The sequence below is a fragment of the Camelus bactrianus genome, chromosome 23 (assembly GCF_048773025.1).
Source record: "Camelus bactrianus isolate YW-2024 breed Bactrian camel chromosome 23, ASM4877302v1, whole genome shotgun sequence".
NCBI classification, from domain to species: domain Eukaryota; kingdom Metazoa; phylum Chordata; class Mammalia; order Artiodactyla; family Camelidae; genus Camelus; species Camelus bactrianus.
This window is the reverse complement of record NC_133561.1, coordinates 16,249,848-16,276,264: the sequence shown is the minus strand read 5'-3', so window position 1 is coordinate 16,276,264 and position 26,417 is coordinate 16,249,848. Positions and strand designations below refer to the sequence as shown.

General features: G+C 34.0%; 1 protein-coding gene across 1 annotated transcript in view; it reads right to left on the bottom strand.

Annotated features, from left to right (window-relative positions):
* The window catches only part of DNAH14 (dynein axonemal heavy chain 14), a 259,076-nt gene extending 233,641 nt beyond the window's left edge, over window positions 1-25,435 (bottom strand). Inside the window, exons 1-6 of the mRNA XM_074351453.1 lie at window positions 25,325-25,435; window positions 20,056-20,217; window positions 15,549-15,676; window positions 5,643-5,773; window positions 3,040-3,192; window positions 1,703-1,815 (exon numbers count right to left, since the gene is read on the bottom strand). Coding sequence (XP_074207554.1) covers window positions 1,703-1,815; window positions 3,040-3,192; window positions 5,643-5,773; window positions 15,549-15,676; window positions 20,056-20,217; window positions 25,325-25,401 — 764 coding nt within the window. The 5' untranslated portion in view covers window positions 25,402-25,435. The remainder of the gene's footprint in view (window positions 1-1,702; window positions 1,816-3,039; window positions 3,193-5,642; window positions 5,774-15,548; window positions 15,677-20,055; window positions 20,218-25,324) is intronic.
* Window positions 25,436-26,417: the final 982 nt, after the last annotated feature.

Here is a 26,417-nt window from a genome sequence, read left to right as displayed (position 1 = left end):
TTATTCTTAACATGAATAAAGAAAATAAATCATTTTGACTGTGGCCAAATGTCATATAAAAAGATGATTCTTGTCCCAGTTCCAAGTAATTCAAAAGTCTAATCAATGAAAGTTATTCAGAGCAGAAGAGACCCTAAGGATTTATTACAAAGCAAGCTGGAAAGTTCACAACTTAATATGGAAAGTTAACTTGTGAATTTAACAAGGCAAATTTTAACATTAAGCAGAGGAAAGTTCAACAGTTAAAATAAATACATATAGAAAGTAACACCTTGGATAATATCATAAACTAATAACCCAGAATCAGAAACTTCTAGCTTCACTGAAAGTGTCTAATTTACAAGGATGCAACCATCATACATATTCTTGAAAAGAAATTTCTCCGAATTGTTAATCATCTACACTGCATGTGACTTAGGATCGAAACAATAATAAAACCAGCTTCATTTTCTACCAACCACTTCAATGCTTCAATGACATAATTTCTATGTTTGAATCTTTGAATACATATTATCCTTGTTCCTGCCTCAGAATTTTTAAACTTATTATATTCTCTGTCTGGAACTCTTCTCTCACAAGACCCCACAGGATGTGTCCTCTTCATCATTTAGGTCTCTGCTTAAACACATCTCTGGCCATCCTATCTAAAGTAGCAACACACACACACACACACACACCCCTCTGTTTTATTATTTCTGGCCTTTATCACTATCTGAAATTATCTTATTTATTTACTTATTTATTATCTCTCTCCATGAGAATGTAAGTTCTGTAGGAACAGAGATCTTGTATATTTTTTCCCAGTTGTATCTCCAGTGCCCATAACAGTGGAATAGAACAGGTATACAATAAGTATTTGTTCAGTAAGTGAGTAACTTTGTCACAAAATTCATTCACTTCTCTTCCTCAGGTTCTTAATTATTTCAACTATTTACCATACTAAATGTAACTATTTAAAATATTATTTATCTCTTTTCCGGGGACCCTGCAGATAGCAGCAGGCACAAGAAAAGACAGGCATTAGACATGAAATAAAAATTTATAAAATTAGATACAAACAATGAAAGAACAATATTCTGGGACTACTTTGTGAACATAGTACTGCTCTGCTCAGTCTCAGGAATCCTGATGTGATGTGATGTGATATAATGTGACTTATAACTAGATAAATTTTAAAATGATGACCTTAAATCAACAAGCTGCCCCCACCTCCCTAAATCTGTTATATTTTCCTTTATAACATTTCATCTCCACCAGACACGTTACATATTCATGTGTTCTTTTTATTATTTATCACCCACCATACTCTAAGTTTTTTGAGATCAGGACGATTGGTTGTTCAATACAGTATCCCCAGCATCTAGAATAATGCCTGGTTCTTAACAGACTCTCACTAAATATTCATTTAATGAATAAATGCATAAAAAACAAAAGGTAAGTTAAGATAATTAGAGTCAATTTAAGTTTGCTTGAGTGTTAAAAATCTTCTTACAATACTCTTCCAAAAGGATTAAAATTAAGACTTTTAATGCTTAAATGGGTACACTTCCCTCATCTAAAAATTTTTTATGAAATATCCCATTTCCTCTACAATTACCCATGAATATAACATTACTGTAGTAGAACCCAGACGTTATCCAGGCAATTGAAATTTCACCAGTATCATACTACAAATAATTGGTTTCATTTTCATTCATCTCACCGAAAATTAGAAAATATCTTGAATTGTTGTAACAAATAATAACATCTTCTTTCTAGTAGCCATTCCAAAGAAGGTACAAGTTCTATTTCTTCTACACCACCTATTTTAATAACCTGCACATAAAAAGCACAAAACGTGACTTACTTCTTGAAAAAACATGCATTATTTTCAAGAAATTAAGAAAAGCTGTATTTGGCTCATAACTAATTACCTTTTTTTTTTATTGAAGTATAGTCAGTTTACAATGTTGGGTCAATTTCTGGTGTACAGCACATTGATTCCTTTATAATTAATCTTTTTTATATCTGACCTCTGCTACTTCATCTACACTCAAACTTTATTTCCCTTCACATACTGCTTCTATACTTGCCATTTTCTGAAGCTGTTTCTCATACTCCAGTTAAGAGAGAATAACAGAAACATCTTCACGCTGAGATACTTTTCACAAACAGCTATTCAATCTTGAGTCTCATAACTATCACGTTTTCTATAAAAGTAATATTTATATAAGTACTTAATTTTAACTACAGGGATGCAGTAGTTTCAAAGTGGATAATAATTCCATTACCCAGGTACCTTATTTTAAAACTCAAAAACAACATGCCCTTCACCTCTTCCCAAGAGTCCCTCTCCCCCATCCAAATATAATATTTTCTTAAATTTCTTCCATAAAAAAAAGTTGCCTATATCAGCACATATGCATTTATGTGCATATTTATATTTATATGGAAGTTTTTCCTTCCATTTTCAGTTGATAATGCATATTAGAGGTATTTCCATATCTGCATATATGGGTTTACTTTACTTACATGTAGCCCTGCCCATATATACTTAGAGGTTGGGATGGCAGAGGAAGGCACACAAACACTAAACAAATGATCAAAACAAGTAATTGTATAATTACAACTTGTGATAAGCTATGACAACACTTATCAAATTACTATATGAAAGTGTAATAGGGGGATTCCTAGATCTGGGAATGAAGTTTCTGACAAATCTGAGGAAATAATCTTTTCTTTTATTATTACAATTCTTATTATGCCAGCAAGTACATGTTTTCTAGTTCTTCCTTTAAAAAATTATACTCAGTATTAATAAAGTATATGAGAGAGAAAAAAATTCTTAAAATTGAATCCTCAAACTTAAAATTCTACGAAAAAGAAAAAAAGTTCCTATTAAAAAACTTTATCCCCAAAAGGTCCTTAAACATAAACTGTTCCTCAAATAACCAGGTTTGTCTAAAACCCAAAAAGATAAGTTTATCCAATTAAATTATAAAGTGAATAAAATTTTTCTAGTATGATTCTAAAAGTTGAAAAAATCCATTGTTATATTACCTTTGAGACAAATGAAGCAGTAATAATCCAAAATTCTTTGCAACGTCTAGCTCTGTGGGCAGAGACTACCTGAAGATCATACGGATTATAAAGAACTTCAGAAGTTTTCCGAGGGAGGCAATACACAAATTCTCCATCATCTTTCAAAGGTTCCTAGGGTTGAAAAAGTTTTTTTAATTAACTTGACCAAATAAGTAGTAAAATGGCTGAACAGATTATTCAGTAAATTGAAACAATTTTAATATAGATTAAAAATAAGAATATTATTGAATGAAGCTAACATCAAATTGTGTCTAATCAAAGTTCAACAAGATCAATCTCTTAGAGTAAATGTATTAAATTTTCTTCATTCTTATACATAATGTGGTGATAAAACATTCATGAAAACTGATCTATATGCTTATTAACCAAAGGACTTGATGACATACCTTCTCATAAGTGTTTCACATACGTTACCTTTACAGAGTTATTCTCTTAAATTTGAGATGAAAGCTTGATCTTTTTAATTTCATTAAATCAATATGGAAATTAATATTTTGAGAAGTTAGGTAATTTGAGAACAGTCACAAAGTCAGGAAGTGGCACAGTAGGGATGAATACAAGTCTGACTCTAAATCCACGTTCTGAGCTATTGCAATATACTAAGCACCTCTTCTTTCTTCACCTGGCATTACTCAGAAATCAGACATTCCACATTAAAAAAAGTTTTAAATAAAGTTTATTTCTTTTAGCTTTGAAACTTCTAACTCTGTCGATAAAAACTCTACATGAAAGTTAATTTAGCCTTTTCTGAAAAATTAAATTTTATTATAAAAAGCATTTAGTATTCTTTATAACAATTCAGTGATGCCTTCAGAAGCTGTTGAATTGAGTAAGTGAACAATTTCTAATTACTGTAATTTAAAATTTTGGATCTAGTTTTACTTAAAAAAATTTTTTTTCTTCCTTAAAGACACTGTTTCCTCTCAATTATCTCGGTTTTACACTTTCTTATTTTGACTTCTGATTTAATGTGCACTTAGAAACCTTAAAAAACAAGTTTAAAACTGCAAATAAAATGAAGCAAGCTCTGAGTGATGACTTATAAAGTACGTGAACTTTGTTATAATTATTTGACTACTTGATCCATTTTTGTTCTAAATTATGTCTCCAAAAAGTTGAGGTCACTAAAAACTTAATGTAGACACAATTACTCTAAATGGATCATATATATAATTAAATAATCTAATTATAGAAGCACAAGAATGTTCTAATTAAATTATTCTTTTTCAATTAAAAACAAGTGGGTTTTTTCTAATATTCTCAATCCTTTCTTCACATACAAATGAAACATACCCTATTAAAGAGTCCATAGAAGGCTTATGATATTAAGCTCATGTATGGCTATTTTTTTTAAACTCCCAATGCCAGTCACCATGCCACAAGCATTATCTCACTTAATTTTCACAGCTCTCTAAGTACTATTATCTCTAAGTACTTACTCCAAGTACTTACTATTATCTCCATTTCAAGGTCAAAGATACTAAAGCTCAGAGAAGTTAGGAACTTGCCCAAAATAACAGAGTGAGCATTTAAACAAGATTCAAAACTAGGTGAATCTGATTCCATCATGCATGTACTTCAAATTAATGTTGCCTCTGAATAATGATCAAAAGTCCATTTATCCTCATAGAAACAGGCTAGAGAAGGGATTAACAAACTATGGCCAAGACCAGAGGCCTATTTTTTAAATAGTTTTATTGGAATTCAGCCACACTCATTTGTTTACACATTGTCTATCCCTGTTTTTGCACTACAATGACAGAAATGAGTAACTGTAACAGAAATCATATAGCCTGCAAAGCTTAAAATATTTATTAAGTGATTCTTCCCAAAACAATTTTGCTGACCCCTCGTCTATAACAGTGGTTCTCAATTGTGCATCAGAATCACCTGGAGAGCTTAATAAAATACAGATTGCTGAGCTCTACCCACAGAGTTTCAGATTCAGAAAGTCTGAGGTAAAGATGAGAATATATATTTCTAATATTTTCCAAGGTGTTGCTAATGCTGCTTGCCTGAGGACTGCACTTTGAGAATCCCTGATCTGAAAGTAGGAAGAGATGATCCTGTTCCATCTTAGATCAACTATATAATAAATGAGGCCACAGAAGGCAGACTTAGTTCTTATCACAGTTTCTACTTCTGGTCATGTGACCTTGGACAAGATAAAATCAATAATGGGTAAGAAGAAAATACAAACATAAGAAAACAGAAACATAATGAGATTAGAAAAGCAGTACCAGGGAGTACGAAAGTGAAAAGGATCAAACATTACAAAGTACATTAGGATTTCTTTTAAATCACAAACTAATCAACAGGAACATAAGTGTAGATTCAAACTTAAAGGAGATGTCTGATTTGTTCTTCAGTCTTTAAATAAGTGAAATGAAATTATGCCAAACATTTTTATAACCATTTACCATAAAATAATGATTGTTATTTGATATTAATGTAATAATAATGTCTGATTTTGATACAACGTCTAAAATGAAGGAAACAAATATTAATGTACAGTTTTGAATATTAACTTTATACTAAAAATTGAATAAAACAAATAATACCTTTAGAATTATCTTCTGAACTGCAGTTTTGAAACATCTATATTCCAAATTGTACTGTGGTAATACTGTTTGCCAACCAAACTTTTCTCTTAGCCTAATAATATGTGTTATCACATCATCATCCTTTGGTTCTGGTATAGAATGTCAAAAAAATTGAGTAAGTGCAAATATGACCATTATTTAAGGATAATGTATAACATTCCAAATATTTATACATAGAGAGAAAACATAAATGGTACCTTATACTTCAAGTTTACACAAACACTATATAATTGGAAAATAAAATATAGCTTAAAATCAACTTTAACAGAAGCTGGACAGAAGGCATAATATTTTTTCATTTAAGAAAGATATTGCAAAAGACATAATTCCATAATTACACAGGCAGTTAGCAAGAGAAGACACCAGGAACAGATCTAGTCCTTCTTGATCTCTTAGTAACTAATAATTCTCTCCTTAAAACATTCTCTTTTCTTGGCTTTTATTCAACATGCTCTATGGGTTATCCTGTTAGCTCTTAAAAGCCATACTGACAAAACTAACAATGCTAAGAAGTAGTTCAAGATAATCTGGTCCACCAGAAATCACAAACACCAGCTGATCAAAACAACTTCTTTACTAAGAATTAAATGAGGCTTCAGCTACTGTATAAAACAGTGTCAGGACTAGGATAAGGCACTGCATGACACTAAGAGTAAGTGCCTCTATATTTTGTGCCCTCGGCACCTATCTCACTTATCTCACTGTAGTCTGAGCCCTGTCAGATGCTTACACATGAAAATACATTTAAAATATTTAATTTTATATCTAACATTAGGTGTAAAACAGAGAAGGGGAGGTACTAAAAACTACTATAAGGAGACAGCACATACTATGTATGTCTAACCAAAAGGATATGTAATATTACATACTCAGATGTAAAAACATATACCTACAGAAACCAAAGTAGTATGGTGTTGGCAAAAGAAAACAGGTCAGTAGAACAGATTAGAGCCTAGAGATAAGACTATTTATAAAAACCATCTAGTAAGTAAATAGGGTGGTATTTCAAATCAATGGAGGAATGATTAACTGTTTGTATCATAATGGGAAAGTGGTTAACCATTTGAAAAAACATGCAGTTGTAGGCAAGCATAAATTATAGATAGATTAGAAAAATAAATGTGCAAAAGCAAATTACAGAAGTATTAAAAGAAAATATGGGAAAGTATGTCTATAAACCTGGGGTAGTAAAGACTTCCTGAAAAATAATCAAAGCATATAAAAAAGAAAACAATAATAAATTTTACTTCCACAAACTCAGCAATTTACACAGAAGAAAAGCTGCCAGAAACAAAGTTAAAACATAACTAATATATTGGGAGAAAATGTTGATAATCTATATAAGAGTTTAGAGATTAATATACCAAATATTTAAAGAATTCTTTCCAATCAATAAGAAATAAACATTTTGATAGAAAGATGAGCAAACAATTTAAAGGAAAACACAAATAGTCAGTAAACATGTAAAAAAAAGTTCAACTTTATTAATAATCAGGGAACTGCAAATTAAAATGACAATGAAAAAGCTGTTCTCACCCAACTGGCAAAAAATTAAAAGCTGGAAAATATCAACTGTTTGTAAGGGTATTCCTCTTATGCAATATTATAAAAGTATAAATTAATAAATCCATTATTCATGATGATTAAGCAAATTTAATAGATTTGATAAATTGTTGGGAAATGGAAGCAATTTAGGACAAAAAAATAATGATTTTTCAGAATATGTAATCAATTTAAAGAACATCTTTCAAAAAGCTGGGGAAAATTTTTTTCTAAAAAGATTGATTCAGAACTGAAAAAATCATAGGTATTTACTAAAAATAGACAATATGTTATATACTTAACACTGGAGAGTGATATAATTCTCTAGCATGCTTAGGTGTATGGTCTAATCCAAGACATTAATTCTTTATCTCAGAAATTTGAGGAGACTGGTCTATATTCACCTTACATTGAGTCAAGAATATAGGGAGTTCTGGTTCAAGATGGCAACGTAGGAAGATCCTGAATTCACCTCTTCTTATGGACACTTCTACATATGGAGCAGTTTCCTCTGAATTATTGATATATAGGGAACAATTTTCTCTTAAATTTCCTCTGGCTGAGCAACAACTACATCTTGCACAAAGAAGAAAACCACAGTGAAGTGGGTAGGAGAGGCTGAGACACAATCTTGCCATAAATCCCACCTCTGGTGCAGCAACGCACAACCCACAGGAGGGAACTCAAATTCCAGAGCTTTTCCCTGAGGAGCAAAGGTTTTGAACCTCACATTGGGCATCCTAACTTTAAGACCTGAACCTAAGGGATGAGCTTTAAAAACATCAAGTTTTGAAAACCAATGGAGCTTGTGTCCATAAGACCCAAAAGATTGCAGTGACCTGAGAAATGGCTCTTAAAGGGCTTGTACACTTGGATTTACCCACACCAGAGCCCAGCTCAGAGGCAGCTGATCATACTCAGACTTTAAGTCAAAGAGGTTCATTTGTATATATTAAAGGGTTGGCCTAAGGGGCAGGTATCTAATTTAACACACACATCTGAGAGCCTGCTGGAACACTCTCCAGGGACAGAGACTGGTGAACACCATCTTTTGACTCTCCCTCTACCTTCATCTACTCGTCAGGCACCATTTGGGGGCTCTTCCTTTGCCTCACTATAGCCAGCGATCACCATCTTCACGCTATTCCTCTGCCACACTCCAGAGCACCATTATCTCTCAGAAGGGAGCTTTTGCATGTTCCTAGTGCTCTGATTTTTAAAGCTACCACCAGGGGATGCCTTTTGATCATGGTCTCTGGAAGCCAGGGGAGTCTGAGTTCCCAGTTCCTTGAAACTGTAAAAATCAGAGACAGTTCTTGGCTGGCTATTGCCCCTAGGGCATCGCACAGACAGCAGACTGAAACACACCTGCAGTGTTTCTGTGAAAAAGGCCTATTTGCCTGCCAAGGAGCTTTGGCCTGAGGGGCAGGCTTCCGGTTTGACACATATCTAGTGGACTAAGAAAGTGCTCTCTGGGAACAGAGACTGGTAGACACAGTCATAATGCTCTCTCTCTCTGCCTTGTGCCAGTTCACTGGTATCTCCCTGACAGGAGATTATACTCTGGCACCCTGATTTTTGCAGCTGCTGGCAGGAGACACCTCTACATGGTCTAGATCTGGTGGCCATCAGATCTTATGCTCATGGGTCCCACAGAACTGTAACCAATAGAAAAAGAATTCTTAAACAGCTACCACCTCCAGGGCACATCAAGAGGCAACAGACCCAGGCACTCAGTGTGTCTACAGCTCACTGATATCTCCCAGGAGAGAGCTTATACACTTGCTGGAGCCTCAATTTTTGTGACTACCACCCAGAGACAATTCCAGATAACCTGGCTCTGGTAGCCCATGGGACATACACTTGTGGCCTCATATATCTGAATACTTTAAGAACCACTGCCTGAGGGTCTTGCTTTCAATCAGCCTAAAACTAGGCTCTGACTAAGACGCCTCCCTTTAGACTGACAGGTCTTGGCACCGCCTCAATCACTTAGAACTATTAAAAACAAAATAGGCTGCTTGGACAATTACAGAGATTTAAGAGACAACCAAGAGCTAGGGCAGGGTTGAACAACAAGCTTTATTTCCTACATGAGGCCACTATTCCATGAGAGGTGGTTGTTTCATCTAATGCATAGAAAACAACACAGAAAGTCAGGAAAAGTGAGGAAATAGAGGAATATGTTCCAAACAAAAGAATAAAGTAAAATCTCAGGAAAAATTCTTAATAAAATTGACATAAAATAATTTACCTGGAAAAGAGTTCAAAGTAATGATCATAGAGATGCTCACCAAATTTGAGAAAATGGATGAACACGGTGATAACTTCAACAAAGAGATAGAAGATATAAGAAAGTACCAAAATGAAGTCACAGAGCTGAAAAATATAATAACTAAGTTGAAAAATACACTATAGGGGTACAATAACAATCTAGATGAAGCAGAAGAAAGGATTAGCAAACTTACTAGAAGAAAAGTCACTGGAGCCCACCCAATCAGAGCAAAAGAAAAAGTAATTTTAAAAGTGAAGATAGCTTAAGGGACTTGTGGGACAACATCAAGCAAACTAATATTTGCATTATATTTCTCCTTGAAGGAGAAAAGAAATAGAAAAGCCCAGAAAAATAATTTGAAGAAATAATGGCTGAAAACTTCCCTAACCTGGGGAAGGAAACAGATATCCAGATTCAGGAAGCCCAGAGGGTTCCAAACAAAATTAACCCAAAGAGTCCCACACCAAGACACACTGTAATTAAAATGTCAAATGATAAAGATAAGGAAAGACTCTTAAAAGCATCAAGAGAAAACAACTTATTATGTACAAAGGACTATGAACAGATTTTTCAGCAGAAACTTTGCAGACTAGAAAACAAGTGGAATGATATATTCAAAATGCTGAAAGAAAATACTTTCAACCAAGAATACTCTACTCAATTATTATTCAAAATTTATTTTATTTTATTTTTTAGGATTTTTTTGGGGGGGTGATTAGGCTTACTTTTTTTTATTGAACCCAGGACCTTGTGCATGATAGGCGTGCACACTGCCACTGAGCTATATACCATCCACCCTATTATTTAGAATTGAAGAAAACTTAAAGAATTTTCCAAACATTTCCAAACATAGGAAAGGCTAAAAAAGTTCATCATCACTAAACTGGCTTTAAAGGAAATATTGAAGGGACTTATTTAAGCTGAAAAGAAGGGTGCTAATTAGCAACAAGAAAACATATAAAAGAATAAATGTCATCAGAAAGGTAAATATATAGTAAATGTACTGGATTAATCATTTATAAAAGTAGTATGAAGGTTAAAAGACAAAAATAGTAAAAAAAAAAAAAACTATAACAATAACTAGTGAAGGGATGCATAAGATAAAAAGATGTAAAATGTGAGATCAAAAACAAAACGTGGAGAGTAGAGTAAAAATGCAGAGCTTTAGAATGTTACATGTAAGCCTCATAGTAACCACAAAGCAAAATCCTACAGTAGATATACAGAAGATAAAAGAAAGGAATCTGAACATAGCACTGAAGAAAGTCATCAAACGACAAAGGAAAAGAGCAAGAGAAGAATAAAGGAACAGAGAGGAACTACAAAACAGCCCCCCAAAATGAACAAAATGGCAATAAGTATATACTTATCAATATTACTTTAAATGTAAATGGATAAATTCTCCAATCAAAAGATACAAAGTGGCTGAATGGATTAAAACAAAACAAACAAAGACTCATCCATATGCTGCCTACAAGAGACTTACTTCAGAAGAAAGGACATACAGACTGATAGTATAGAAAGAGATATTCCATGCAAATGGAAACAAAAAGGAAGCTGAGGTAGCTATACCCATATCAGACAAAATGAACTTTAAAACAAAGACAGTAATAAAGGACAAAGGGCATTTATATAATGATGAAAGGGCCAATGAGCAAGAGGATATACCATTTGTAAGTATTTATGAATCCAACATAGGAGCACCTAGATATACAAAGCAACTATTAACAGAGCTAAAGAGAGAGATGACATCAGCACAATAATAGTAGTGGTCTTTAATATGACTTCCATCAATGGATACAACATCAAGACTGAAAATCAACAAGGAAATACTGGCCTTGAAAGACACATTAAACTGGATGAACTCAATAGATAAATACAGAACATTCCACCCTGAAACAACAGAATACACATTCTTTTTGATTGCACATGAAACATTATCCAGGAGAGATCATATATTTGGCAACAAAATAAGACTGAACAAATTTAGGAAGATTAAAGTCATATCAAGCATCTTTTCCAACCACACAGTGTGAAACAAGAAATCAACTACAGAAAACTGAAAAAATTCAAAATTATGGAAATAAGCAACATTTTACAAGATAACCAATGGTCGAAGAAGAAATCAAAGGATAGGAATGGTTCAAGATGGCAACATAGGAAGATTCCAAACTCACCTCCTACTACAGACACAACAAATCTAAACTACATATAGAATAATTCCCCCAGAAAGGGATCTGAAAACTGGATGAACAAAGTTTCCATGATGAAGGGTAAAAGGTATCAAGCATCAAGATGATGGAGAGGCAGAAAACCCACACCCCAGCTGTGGTGATCCACAATCTGGTGTGATCACAAGGTATGGATCTTCTCCTTAAGGAGAAGGGATCTGAGCTCAACATCAGGGACCCCCATCCCCTAGATCCTGCACAGAAGAGATGAGTCCCTAAAACACTTGCCTTTGAAAACAAGGAATACGTCCAGGAAAACTACAAAACTGCAGGAAATGGAAACCCTGCTCCTAAAAAGCTTGCAATGCAGACTCAACCAACTTGAAAACCAGTGCAAAAACACCAGGATGAAAAGTACATGAAGGGGACACACTTACTAATACTGAAGCATCTGCTGGAGAGGCAGGAACCAGTTGGGATACTCCCCTGGAACTGAGACACTGGAAGGAGCCATATTTGTAATCTCAGGCTACCTTGCTAATGCAGGTGCTGGTTGGCACCATTTTGGAATTCTCCATCTAACCTGTTAGAGCCAATAGGTTTGACCAATTAGAGTCCTGCCCACCCTTGCAACATGGGTGGACCTCACAGCCAGCCAAATGATAGCCCCATACACCAAGCTGCACAACAACATCATCCAGGCCTTGCAGCTGGTATGGGGACCAGCCTTGCCCATCAGTGTCCTGCAGCAGTGTGGCCAGGCCCTGCAGTCTGTAAGTCAGCCAATCCACCAGCAACCCACAGTAGCCAAAGATCCATCACATCAGGAGGGCACACATAGTCCACATAAAGAACATACTGTGATCACCTAGCTTTGGTGGCTAGGCAGTATTGTGACTCTCAGCCCCACAGGACATCTTCTTAAAAAGGCTGCTCCTTCAAGACTGAAAGAGATAGCTAATTTACCTAATACACAGAAATAAAGACAGACAATTAGGAAAAATGAGGAGACAGAAGTATATGTTCCAATTGAACAAACAACACAAAACCTCAGAAAAAGAACTAAATGAATTGGAGGTAAGCAATCTACCTGGGAAAATGTTCAAAGTAATGGTTGTAAACAGTCACCAAACTCAGGAGAAGAATGGATGAACACAGTATGAACCCCAATAAAAAGACTGAAAATATTAAAAGTACCAAAGAGAAGTTATAACTGAACTGAAAAATATGTTAGAGGGATTCAACAGCATCCCAGATGAGGTATATGAATGAATCAGTGAACTGGAGACAAAACAATGGAACCCATCCTGGCACAGCAGCAAAATAATAAAAAGGTCTTAAAAAGTGAAGATACCTTAAGGGAACTTTAGAACAACATCAAGTAGAACAATATTTGTATTTTAGGGATCCCAGAAAAACAAGAGAGAAAGGGCCAGAAAAATTATTTAAAGAAATACTAGCCAAAAATTTCCCTAATCTGGGGAAAAAACAGACATCTGGTTTTAGGGAGCCCATAGAGTTCCAAATAATTAAAACCCAAAGATACCTACACCAAAACACATTATAAATAAAACAGTAAAAGTTAGGGATAAATAGAGAATCCTAAAGCAACAAGAGAAAACAAGTTGTTATGTACAAGAAAAACCCCATAAGGTTATCAGCAGATTTTTCAGCAGAAACTTTATAGGCCAAAATGGAGTGGCATGACATATTGAAGCTGCTGAAAGAAAAAAAACTTCCAATCAAGAATTCTCTACCCAGGAAGGTTATCATTCAAAAGTGAAGAAGAGATCAATAGTTTCCCAGATAAGCAGAACTAAACCATCACCACTAAACCAGCCCTATACAAAATATTAAAGGGACTTCTGTAAGCTGAGAGGAAATGGCACTAAAAATAATAAGAAAATAAATGAAAGTAAAAACCTCACAGGCAAAGGTGTAAATATATAAAAAGGTAGTGGATCAAACACTTATGAAGCAAGCATGAAGGTTAAAAAAAACCAAAGTAATAAAATTAACTAAAATTACGATAATTAAAGGATGCATAAAAGAAAAAGACATAATGTGTCATCAAAAGTATAAAACATGGGAGATAGTAAAAGATAAAGCTTTGAAATGTGGAATTCAAATCTAACTCACTACCAACTTAAAACAGGCTACTACTTACATAGGATATTATATATGACCTTCATGGTAATCACAAAGAAAAAACTGATAGTAAATATACAAAAGAAAAATGAGAAAGGACTCTAAATATATCACTAAAAAAACCCACCAAAATACAAGGGAAGAGAGAAAAAGAAGTAAGGAACAGAGAGGAACTACAAAAACTGCCCCCCCAAAAAATTACAAAATGGCAATAAGTACACAACAATTAATAATTACTTTAAATACAGATGGACTACATTTGCCATAAAAGACAAAGAGGGGCTGAATAGATTTTAAAAGAAAAAAGCCCATCTCTATGCTGCCTACTAGAGATTTACTTCAAATGAAGGGACACACACAGACTGAAAGTGAAGGATGAAAAAAAGACATTCCATGGAAATGGAAATGAAAAGAAAGCTGGAGTAGCTATACTTATATCAGACAAAACAGACTTCAAAACAAAGACTGTAATAAAAGACAAAGGTTATTAGATAATGATAAAGGGGTCAATTCAGCAAGAAGATGTAACATTTATAAATGTATATGCACAGAGGAGCACCAAGGTATGTAAGGAAAATATTAACAAAATTAAAGGGAGAAATTGAAAGCAATATATAATAGTAAAGGACCCCACCTGCATCAATGGATAGATACATCTTCTACACAGAAAATCAGTAAGAAAACATTGGATTTAAATAACACATTAGATCAGACTGAATTAATAGATGCAAAAAAAGCATTCTATCCAAAAGGAGCAGAATATACATTTTTCTCTAGCGTACATGGAACAGGACAGATCACAAGTTAGGTCACAACCAAGTCTCAATTAATTCAAGAATTTGAAATCATATCATGTATCTTCTCCAACCATCTTCTCGTGGCTATAGAAGTCATAGCAGCTTACTTCAAAGTCACTAGAGGAAAGACTCTCGAAGGAGTCTGCTAGCAGGATAGAGTGTTACATAATGTGATAAAATCACAGGAGTGACAGCCTATGACCTTTTCCATATTCTATTGGTTAGAAGCAGTCACAAGTCCTGCCCATACTCAAGGGGAGAGGATTAGACAAGGCATGAACACCACCACGTTCATGTGCATTTTTTCCAGTCTGAGGCATTCATAATTTGAGTTTTCGTTTTTGGTTTTTTTTTTTAATGAAGTTTGTATAAGTCAGGGGCCCTGAAGTTTAAGCTTCAATACTTTCATGATAAGTCTTCCTTGGACCATGGTATCTCAGTGAAAAATAGAAAAGTTTGTTTTTTCCTATAAAATTTAAAATATTAATACAAATAAAAATTTCAAGTAGAGAAAGTACAAACTGGAAAATGTTAGTGGAAGAAAATATGTTTTAATCAATTCTTCATTTGGGGGTTTAAACTCCAAGTTAGACAAAAACATAAAATTATTAAATATGATGATATCATCAAGTTTTACAGAATAAAACAAAACCATACTACTTTATTTTATCTATAGTTCTATACCATAACCTTCAGGGACTTTCCTCAATTAAGTAGTCACTGAACAGTCTCTGTCAATTTTTTAATCTAATGATATTTTAAGTTTTCAAAAACAATTTTTAAAGTTTTTACAATCCTATAGGCAACCAAACATAAAATTCAGTAAGACTGTTTCTTCTAAAATCAGTGTCCAACATAAGCACACAAAACCACAGAATAATTTTTTAAAGTGAGGTGCCTTCTAAACAAGCTGGGTCAGTGATACACATACCTGTTCTATCATACCACACGAGCCTTTCTTTTCTAACTTCTGGACAAGCATGAGTTTGATCCTTTTCCTTTGATTTCTCTTTATTCTTATGGGGAACCCGTTCTGGAGCACATATATCTTGTTGAGTTCTACTATCCTGAAAGTCTGAAAATAAAACCATTATTAACTGAATAACCAACATGAGCTATAATAACACCCTGGTAATTTCATATACCAAGCAATATAGTCAATCATAATGTCATTACAGTATTTAAGGGCACTAACTCTGAGTCAAACTGCCTTCGTTCCAAGCTCAATTACAAGCCTTTATCACTCACAGTTCTGTAACTTATTGTCTAATTACTTGTCCACCTTACTTTACTCACCTTTGAATTGAAAATTATTACTGTAAGCACCTCAAAGGTTTAAATTACTGGTTACTGGTTACTGTAACATGTTACACATGGTTACTGAGGTACATGTTAATAATCTCATTATTATAACAAATCTTTTAAATGTGAATCCTTATGTGAAATAAATACATACAAAAAACCCTTTTATTAAATGTCATTTAATAACTGAGCCCAGAAAATGTTTAGATACAAATGCTGAAAAGTAACATAGGGCCTATTTCTCACATTCCTTCTATGACTTACCTGACTAGTGAATTTTGAACATGAAGAAGAATGGGGAAATTACTGAACACAGGGCTTTTCAAAGGAAATAAATTTTACTTTTTCTATTCATTGATTTAGCAAATATTCATTTAGTATAAGGTAATGAGCTATAATCAAGCATGGGATAAGACACAATAATCACAAACAAAACAAATTAAGTACAAGTGAAATGCCCAATAAGCTCTATTTCAGCCAACAGTTCTAATTCAGGAGAGAGAGAGAGAATCTCCCATTTGTATAATCAGAGGGGAATACATACCTGTTCCATTCCAAGGAATCAAATGTTGAGTGACGGTAAGGTTTTTAATTGTGGGGTAGGGGACAAGGCTGAGAAAAAGACAGGAAGACAGAAGGATTGTTCGGTAGATCACAAGGAGAAAATACGGGCTTCAGTGGAAAGTCTATGTGAGATAACAGTTTCTCCCACCTCCTTGCCTTAATTGAAACCTAGTTATTTCCTAACACTGAACCCCCTCAAGCAGTGGTTATTAATACCCCAATACCCTAAGTACCTCAAGATTGGAAAGTGGCTTGTTTTCCTCCTTGTTCCTCATTTACCATTTTGAAATCATTACAACTTGCCCTCTTTAAACACAAAAAATCCCACTCCTCTGAAGCTCATGCCTTTTTGTTACATCATATTCTTCCATTCTTCACTGACATCCACCAATTGCCTGGTCACTCAATCTAGAATCCTGGCTCCAGAGAGAGACTACTTTCTCCATACTAAACTTGCCATCATTCTGGAAAACTTAAGGATTCATGAATTAAGACCTGTCTGATACCATGCTCCCCTCCTCCAATTTCTAGACCTCTCTCATCTCTAGATCACTTCAAATAACCACTCCCAAGATTACATCCTAATGCTTGTCATCATTGGCCTTTGTCCTTCCAGCTTGCTTGATACACTCGATATCACCGTTTTTTTAATCTCTTCAGTACTTCCACTTCACTGCCCCATTACTGTCTCACAATCCATCAACTTTCTATTTTTTTTTTCATTTTTCTCTTTATCCAGTTGAGGTTATATTGTCTCCAACAACACTCATGCCAATATCCTAAACTCTCCTTTTCTTTTGGACTCACCTATATGGCAAAACACCAGCCCTGCATGAACTGGACTGTGTGCCCTATGTGCCTACAGCCAGTGTTATCAAAGAAACGTCCGCAAATGGATAGATTAATAACCACTAAAATTCACATTAATTAACCATAAACACTCCCTTAACATAAACCTGCAATCTCATGATTGTGTGGTTAACTTGCTCTTCTGGCTCTTCAATGGCTATTTCAGATTTTCTCCATGCTCCTCAAATCTGCTACCTTTACCTTCCAATCTCTCTATTTCAACTGATCTCATGACATTTCCCAGGGAACATAAAAGACATCTGATGGGAATTCCTTCAGGCCTACAAACACTTATAAAGCCCAGGCCCTCTCTCTGTTTTAACATAGAAACAGTCTTGCCCAATCAAGGCTGAAAGTTCTGCAGCTCAAGTCCCCTCAGGAAATCTAACATATCTGTCTTCAGGCATAGGAAATTTCAGGTATCATCCATATTTAGGGGGCTGTGTATTTTTAACATTTTTTTATTGAGTTATAGTCATTTTACAATGTTGTGTCAAATTCCAGTGTAGAGCACAATTTTTCAGTGATACATGAACATACATATATTCATTATCACATTCTTTCTCGCTGTGAGCTACCACCAGATCTTGTATACATTTCCCCGTGCTATACAGTACAATCTTGTTTATCTATTCTACATTTTGAAATCCCAGTCTGTCCCTTCCCACCCCCCATCCCCTTGGCAACCACAAGTTTGTATTCTATGTCTATGAGTCTGTTTCTGTTTTGTATTTATGTTTTTGTTTGTTTGTTTTTAGATTCCACATATGAGTGATCTCATATGGTATTTTTCTTTCTCTTTCTGGCTTACTTCACTTAGAATGACATTCTCCAGGAACATCCATGTTGCTGCAAATGGCATTATGTTGTCAGTTTTTACAGCTGAATAGTATTCCATTGTATAAATATACCACTTCTTCTTTATTCAGTCATCTGTTGATGGACATTTAGGCTGTTTCCATGTCTTGGCTATTGTAAATAGTGCTGCTATGAACATTGGGGTGCAGGTGTCATTAGAGGGCTGTATATTTAATAAGGAATATAAGAGGAAATATATTATCATTAAAAATAATCAAACTATGGTCTAGTCCAGAAAGGAAAAGAAACCCTAATTCTGGCAGAACCTACAGCACCTGAGAAACAATAGCATTTAAAGGGCAAAGGAATAAGAATCCATAAAAGAGTGAAAAAGAGCAGCTAAAAAAGTAGAAAGAAAGCCAAGAGAATATTTTTCCTCAAAAGTCAAGGGTAAAGAAAGGAAATAAGTGGTCAAAAGAATAAAATATTACAGAATAGTTCGGTAAAACAAAGATTTTTAAATTTATAAACCAATTCTTCTTATAAAGAATTAGCCATGCAGAGGTATAGATGACTTTAAAAAGAGTCTTATCAGTAGAATGGAGGAGGCAGAATCTAGGATGAGGAGTGAACCAGAAGGAAGTGAGGCAGGAGGCCTAGGCAACTCTTTCAAAAAGTCTGACCATACAGTGGGAATTACAAGAAAGGAACACAGGACCAAAGATATTTCTGAGTTATTTTCTTTAAGATGGGTAAGCTTTAAGCTTATCGCATATTTATGTGCATACAGAAAAGAACCAGTAGAAAGGAAGACGAGAGAGAAGATAATGGATGGACCTCAAGTTCCTGGGGACATGACAAAAAAGGAGCTCCAAAACTAATGTGGTGAGAACAACCTTCAAAGAGAGGAGGCAGAGTTACTCCCTGAGATAAGTACTGTGGATGGGGCTGAGGAGCTAGAAGTTAGGCAAGTTTTCATTTGATTATCTCTATCTTCAATTTTTATGTTTTATAAAGTAGGAGGGGAGGCATAATCAAGTAAGATAGGCTTATGGTTAAATTGTGACAGATTAAACAGATTTTGTGTGTAACTAGAAGGAAAGCTAAAAAGAGACATAAAATGACACAAGGCAGCACTGAGTGCCTTACTGACGCTGGGGACCACGAATCAGGAAAAAAATACTAATTGATGTGATTGTGTAAGTGTTCTACAAAAAAAACACTTACCAACCCAAGTTAGTAAGCAAGGAAAATTGACAATTTTATTGATTAGTTTGTTTTGCTAATCCAGGTGCAGAGGAAAGAAATAGGAAAATGGAGTTGAAGATATTGGTAACAGAGTGGCTGATCCACAAAGAAATTAAGACGAGAATGGAGACCAAAGAGTAACCTTTATAAAAGTGAGGATATAACAGAGCTGGATAAAAAAGAAAGTTGTGGTTCAAAAAAAATGTAAATGGTAGAATTTGGAATTGGAAGAAGGTAGACCGAAAAAATGGAGATATGTGGAGAAGTAATCAGAATACTGGTAGACAAGATGAATAAAGTCAGAACACAGCCAGAAGACACTGGGGACTTAAAAGAATGCTGACCCTCCTCTTTAGGGTCTTTACCTCACACACACACACAAAATGAGATGGTATGCAGGAAAGTGATCTGAACTGAAAATTGCTATAGAAATGCTAGATGTTCTTGGTGGTGGCCCCAATATCACTGTTATTTTTATTATCACAATCAGAGCTTAGATTATGTTCCCTTTAAAAGGCAAACTTCGTATTTTCACTAGTTGCCATGACTAATGGAATTAGTAAAGTACCAAACCGTGCATTTTGAAAGTAGACTGTAGTATTTCAATATATTTCACTTGTTTTATTAATACTATGAAAGCTTATTTCCATCTCCATAAAAAAAAAACATAAGTCAACATGCCTGGATTGTAATCTTGATAAATTTCTTCTGTTTTCTTTGACTTCAAAGGTACAGAGGTTGTTCTAAATGTTTTATATTTCTGTGTCTCCTTTTCTGCTGGTCGATTCCCTGATGGTATGTCATCTTTGTAATTTTGCTCTTCTTTGTATTTTAAAAGTCTAATATGACAAAGAAAATAAGATGATGTAATCAAAATTCCCTATAACTTAAATTTTAAATCTTTATCTTACAACAAAGTATCTATCCTGTCAATTTTTGATAGGCACTTTGAAAAGCAGATCTGAAACATGGAGAGTTTATTTAAATGCTAAATAGATCTAATTGATATTATTACTGAAATTTTGAAGCTGAAAGGGACTTAAGAATTATCACCTAATTTTAAGAGGTAAAGAAATGCTACCCATTTCCTTTGCCTCTATCATGACACATATAAATGCTTTATCTGAAATGTTATACATTATTAAGGATAAGTAGGATGACTGATGATGATAATCAAAAAACAAAAAAACAACAAAAAGAAATGTTACCCAATTAAGTGAGTGGCACAGTGAGGTCAGAATACTGTTTTCTGAAACTCAATACCCACGTTACCTTCCTTTATAAAACAACTACAACTACCACCAACCCATAACAGGATTAGAGCCAAAATCTTTTCACCCTGTGTTAGCCAACTGCATACTTTATAAATGTTTGAAAAACCTTTTCATAAGAACAGAATCCAAAATCACTACTTACAATTGACCTGTAGCCATACACCATACTTCTACAAGGCAGGGAAAATTCAGGGTTCTGGAAATCGTTGCATGTATTTTTCAGTGGAAAAAATACCCACTGGTATAATAAACAAATATACTTAATGACATGAATAATAAGGTAATACTTTTCCTTCAAAGACAAAGTACTTTGAACTCGTTCATGGATAGCTTTATTAAGTATTCTTAAATCTTTTTTCTTTGAGTACTTTGTGAGTGCCATTTGGTTTATAAACACCTTGAACAGTTGCCTTTTCACTGAAATGTCTATCCAAATCCTTTGTTCTTTTTTTTTTTTTTTTAACCGAATTGTTTACCATTTTCTTGGCAATGTTTAGGAGTTCTTTTCACATTTTGGATAGTAATCTCTTGTCATTTTATGCGTTTTGGAAGTATCTTCTAGTTTGGACTTACCTTTTCACTTTCTTGATGAAGTCTTAAGAACTTCCGTTTATCAACTTTAAAATAATCTAATTTATCTATCTTTCTACGATTTGTGTTATGTCTTATTTAAGAAATCTTTTACTCCAAGGAGATGACAAAATTCTCTTATACTTTTTACTGACAGTCTTAAAGTTTTCACAAATCTTACAATTCATACATTAAGTTCTAAATCCTTGATTTTTGGTTTAAGGACAAATCAAATTTCTGTCCCCACCCCATAAGGATACACAATCATCACAGCACCGTTACTGAACACCCCCATCTCTCTCACTGATCTGTAACGCCAAGTCTGTCAACACTCAATATGTATGAAATTATCCATCCCTGATTCATTTTTTATTTGCTTTTCCTAGTTTCTATATCACACTGTTTTTAATTATCATAGTTTTGACAGCTATAAGCTGAGACCCCCAAATTTTCTTTTTCTTAAAAAGTGCTTACATATTCCTGGCCCTTTGTTTTTCTATATATATTTTATATTACATTTTATAATTAAAATTATACTTAATTTTATAATGTTCTTCATAAAGGTCAAACGTACCATTTTAAAAATAATTTTTTCTAGGTACCTTATTTTTCATTACTACTAAAAATGGTAGGTATGATTTAATTACATTTCAATCTATTGCTATACTATGGAAAAGCAATTCATTTACAAATACTGATTTTAATCTAGCTAAATTTACTTATCAATTATAAAACTTTGAAAATTCCTTTGTACTTTATTAGTAGACAGTCTACGAATGATTACAGTTTCTCCTCTTCCAAACCTCTTGGCTTTCATTTCCTCGTCTTTTTTTTCTTCTTTTTCGCCTTATTGCCTTAGGACCTACAATAGCACGTTGAATTGAAGTGTCAATAGCAAGCATTCTTGTCACTTTTCTGAATCTAAAAGGAATGTTCTGAACACTTGATCATTAAATATGCTATTTGCATAAGGTTTTGGTAAATGTCCTTAATCAAGTAGTTTGCTAAGAGTTTTTATCATTAAGAGATATTGAATTTTATCAAATGCTTTTCTTCCTTTAATCTATTAATGGTAATTAACATTGATAGATTTTCTAATGTTTAACCTTGCATTTCTGAAATAAACTACTCAATTTGATCTTCATGTATCATCCATTTTTATACACTGCTTTAATTTATAGGTTAATATTTTATTTAGGATTTTTCTTCCTAAGATCATGAATGGAATTGATTTGGAGGATTGTATAAACTACATTCATAAATTGAGTTAAGGACTACTTTCTCCTTTTCTATTCTGTAGAAGTTGTATAAGGTTGGATTCACCTGTTTCTTGAGTTTTTGTCAGAATTCTAATGCGTTCTAACAAAAACTATTAAAAACTCAGAAACCCTATCAATCTCTCTGGGCCTGATGTGTGTGGTCTGTGGAGGAAGGAGAGGTATGGGAATGGTAAGTGATTCATAACTACTAATTCAACTATTTTAGTAATAAAAAGATAGTTCATCTTTTCTATTACTTACTGAGACTATTTTGTATATTTATATTTTTCTTAAATTTTTATATTTTGTGTAAGTTTTCAACTTATTACTATAAAATAGTTAATTTTCTCATCTTTTTAATTGCAGATCTGGACTTAGCTCCCCCTTCTGAACTAATATTGGTTACAAAACTATTGCATACCACTACTCAATGGTACACCATTCACACTGTAGCCCCCTGAGTTTGTGTTTTAGGAGGCAATATATAAAGAGAACACCTTGTGAATGGTGCTTCCTGAAGCTATGCAATGTCACAACCCTAACTGTCTAATTGTGACTTCTTTTTCTTCTTCATGGTCGATCTTGTCCAAGGGTTGTCAGTTTTACTGACAACTGTTGAATTAGCTGATTTTCTCTATTTTATCTTTGATTTCTATTTCATTAATTTCTAATAATCTTTATCTCCTTCCTTCAACTTTATTTGGGTTTATTCCGTTCAGTACTTTACCGCTAACTATGTAAAGTGGATTGTTAGCTGATTAATTTTTCAGCCCTTTTTGTTTCTTAATATGTTTTTATGACTATAACTTTCTCCATAAACACAATTTTTATGTGTGACATAGTTAACGCAGTAGTTTAAGCTCACTTCCTTTTTTCTTTCCTTCCTTTTCTTTCTTTCTTTTACTATATTCAGTTCCAAGATTTTTCTAATTTCCTTTAGGGGCCCTCTTTCATCCATGAGTTATTCAGAAAAGTGTTTGTTTTTCAGGTATTATGTTTCATTTCCAAATGTACGGGGGTCTTCTAGTTAACCTCTTATAACTGATTTCTAATGTAATTAGAGTATGTGATGTATATTGATTTTTTTGAAAATTTGTTAAAGCAAGTTTTATGGTCTTACATGGTGAAGTACTGCAATTGTTTCATATGACTTGGAAGAGAATGTGTAACTGTTTTTCTATTTTTCATCTATTTGTAGCCTTTTGCATCCTAAGATATTTCCACATATACATTTTATTTTTTGTGTCCAGTTTGACATTAAAAAAAAAGTTTAGTGTATTTGCATTTATTGTTATTACAGACATTTCAGGGATTTCTACCATCTTATTTTGCTTTCTATATATCCCTTTTCTTATATTTTCTCTGTATTCTATCTCTATCTTTCCATCTTTCTTTCTGGAAAATTTCCTCAGCTTTATCTTTCAACTTATTCTCTCAATCTTCATTTCTGCTATTATATAATTAATTTCCAAAAGCTTTCTCTAAATGCTCCATATTTTTTATTCTCTAAATGTTAACTGTTTCTTCTGTTAACTCTCTTGATCATCTAATGACAGGTTCACAGTGGTAGTTGTTGAAATTTCTTCTTCTTGCATTATGCATTTCCTCCAAGATTCTTTGATTTATCTGCATTTCTATCATGCTACAAACAGTCTTCAAATGATCATGGATTGTCTGGTCATGCATCAGAGTCACCACTACAATAGCAATAAGACAACTCTTCATATACTGGTGGAGTTTGTCAACTGGTAGGTTTCATTTTAGGATAATGTGGGGATTTGTTGGGATGTTCCCAACTGTCACTATCTGCACATTTTTCCTTTTGGCTAGTCAGTTTCCCAGAGAATAATTTTTTTAGCTTTTGGCTGTGAGCTTTCTCAAAGTCAAGCACAGGAAGAAAACTCCTTAAGTACAGTAATCTACTCTCATCTGTGCTTGGTATCCCCGCATCTTGGATCTCTTCTGTTGGAATGAAGAAACAGTCTATAGGCTGTGAGAGGTGAGGAAGGAGATTTAGGTTCTAACTCCTTCTTATACAAACTTTCAACTTACTGATTTTGGTCTCAGCTTCACTGCCACTTTCAGAGGTATATATCTTTAATTCCTGAGTTTGGGGTACTAGGGGAGTAGGGGTGAAAGGAGGAGGTGGCAGAGGATGAATCAGCCTGCTTCTGGGCTTCACCCACTGCCATCTTAGGTTTATATTTTCTGCTCCACTAAATTAGTAATCATTTATTCATCTATTTTCAAGCCTCCAAAATTTCACTAGTATCTCCCACTGCTTGTGTTTCATCTCTCATTCTCCTGTAGGTTTATTCCTTACTATCATTTTAATAGGGTTTTAGGAAGGAGAAAACATGGGTTCAACCCATCATGTTTAAATAGAAGTCAATAATATTTTCAATTTTTTTTCTCAGCTCCACTATTTTTTCCTGAGTCTATGCTGACCCTGCCAGAGAATTATGAAAAAACAAAAACCAGAAAAACACATGAATCTCTCCAACCTTTTCTTCATCTGCTCTGTGCTGCCATTTTATATCCACAAGCCACACCTAGAGCTAACCACCTTTTGCCTTCCTGGGATTTCTCAGTTGTTGGTTAATTTCTCATATCCATCAACTTCTTATTTTTTTTGTCATATTCAGAGTTGGTCTGGGGGAAGGAGCCAGAAGCCAGTGTTAATTTGCCTATCTTGTAAGGTTCACTCCCTAAGAAACTAAGGTTTTCAAAACTCCAGAATTCTCATTCAATTCTCATATAATACTTCACATTTTTCATTGTCAGAATGGATTACCACTAGCCATATATTGTTGAGATTTTAATTTTATTATAGCTTATTTTACCTTGGTTGTGTGTTACTTTCCTCCTTGTTCCTGTCTTGACTTACTGTTGTCGAATCATTGGGTATGAATGTATCCATATTTTTTTTCTGAACAAAACTATGAAATAACAAGCTGAAAAAATACATTCACATTATTTTTTAAATATAAAAAGATGATTTCACAGCTATAACTACTGGTTTTCAAAACTATATATATAGTTCCCAACTTCTCAATAGGCTTATTAATTTCATACCCTCATTATCTTCAAGTGTTACTTATGTATAATTTCCAGAGCCTTCACTATGCTAGTTATCTTTCTCAGGGCAGTCTACATTGCCTAACTTACCCTCTAAGACAATTTTTTCCTTCTTACGTTGATGGGTTTCTGTACATACAATTATAATTTTCGTTACATTCCATACTAAAGATAAGAATAAACCTTAAGAACATCTCCAGAGGGAAAATAATCACAAAGGACTTAGGGAAGTCAACAAAACTGGAAGCCCGAGCTGTTGAACTCATGTCACCATTCACTAAATACTAAAAGACCACATCCATATATTACCAGAATTCCTCAGAAAGAATAGAACAAAAGGAAATGGGTTTTGAAAAATGAAAAAGACAGCATCTCATTCTGATTACTGAGTGAAATCTAACAAGATACAGAAAGTCTCCAAATAACGATGATACACTGCATGGAAGTATACTCTAACTAAAAAATTTAAGCCAAGATGCTAGCCTAGAAACAATGTAGGACAGAAGAAGCTGTAACCGGCAAGTGAAAAAGCTTCAGACAAATCAAATAAGACAGACTGAAATAGGCCAGGGGCAAGAGTAGTTCTTACTGAAACAGAAATTATATAAATCTTTATATCAAATATGAAGCTGATAACTACTGTATCAACATAGGACAGTCTACCTAGTAATGAGACTTATGGTGCAGAAAGAGTCCCAAACAGGACACAAAGAGTATGAATGGTCATAAAAGGATCATGCATTGTAACTGAGAACTGAAAACTACAACTTTGGGCCCCATTATTGAAATAAGATGAAGAAACAGGTCTTAATAGAGATTCCCACTACATTAAAAAACATCTCTGAATTAAATCCACTT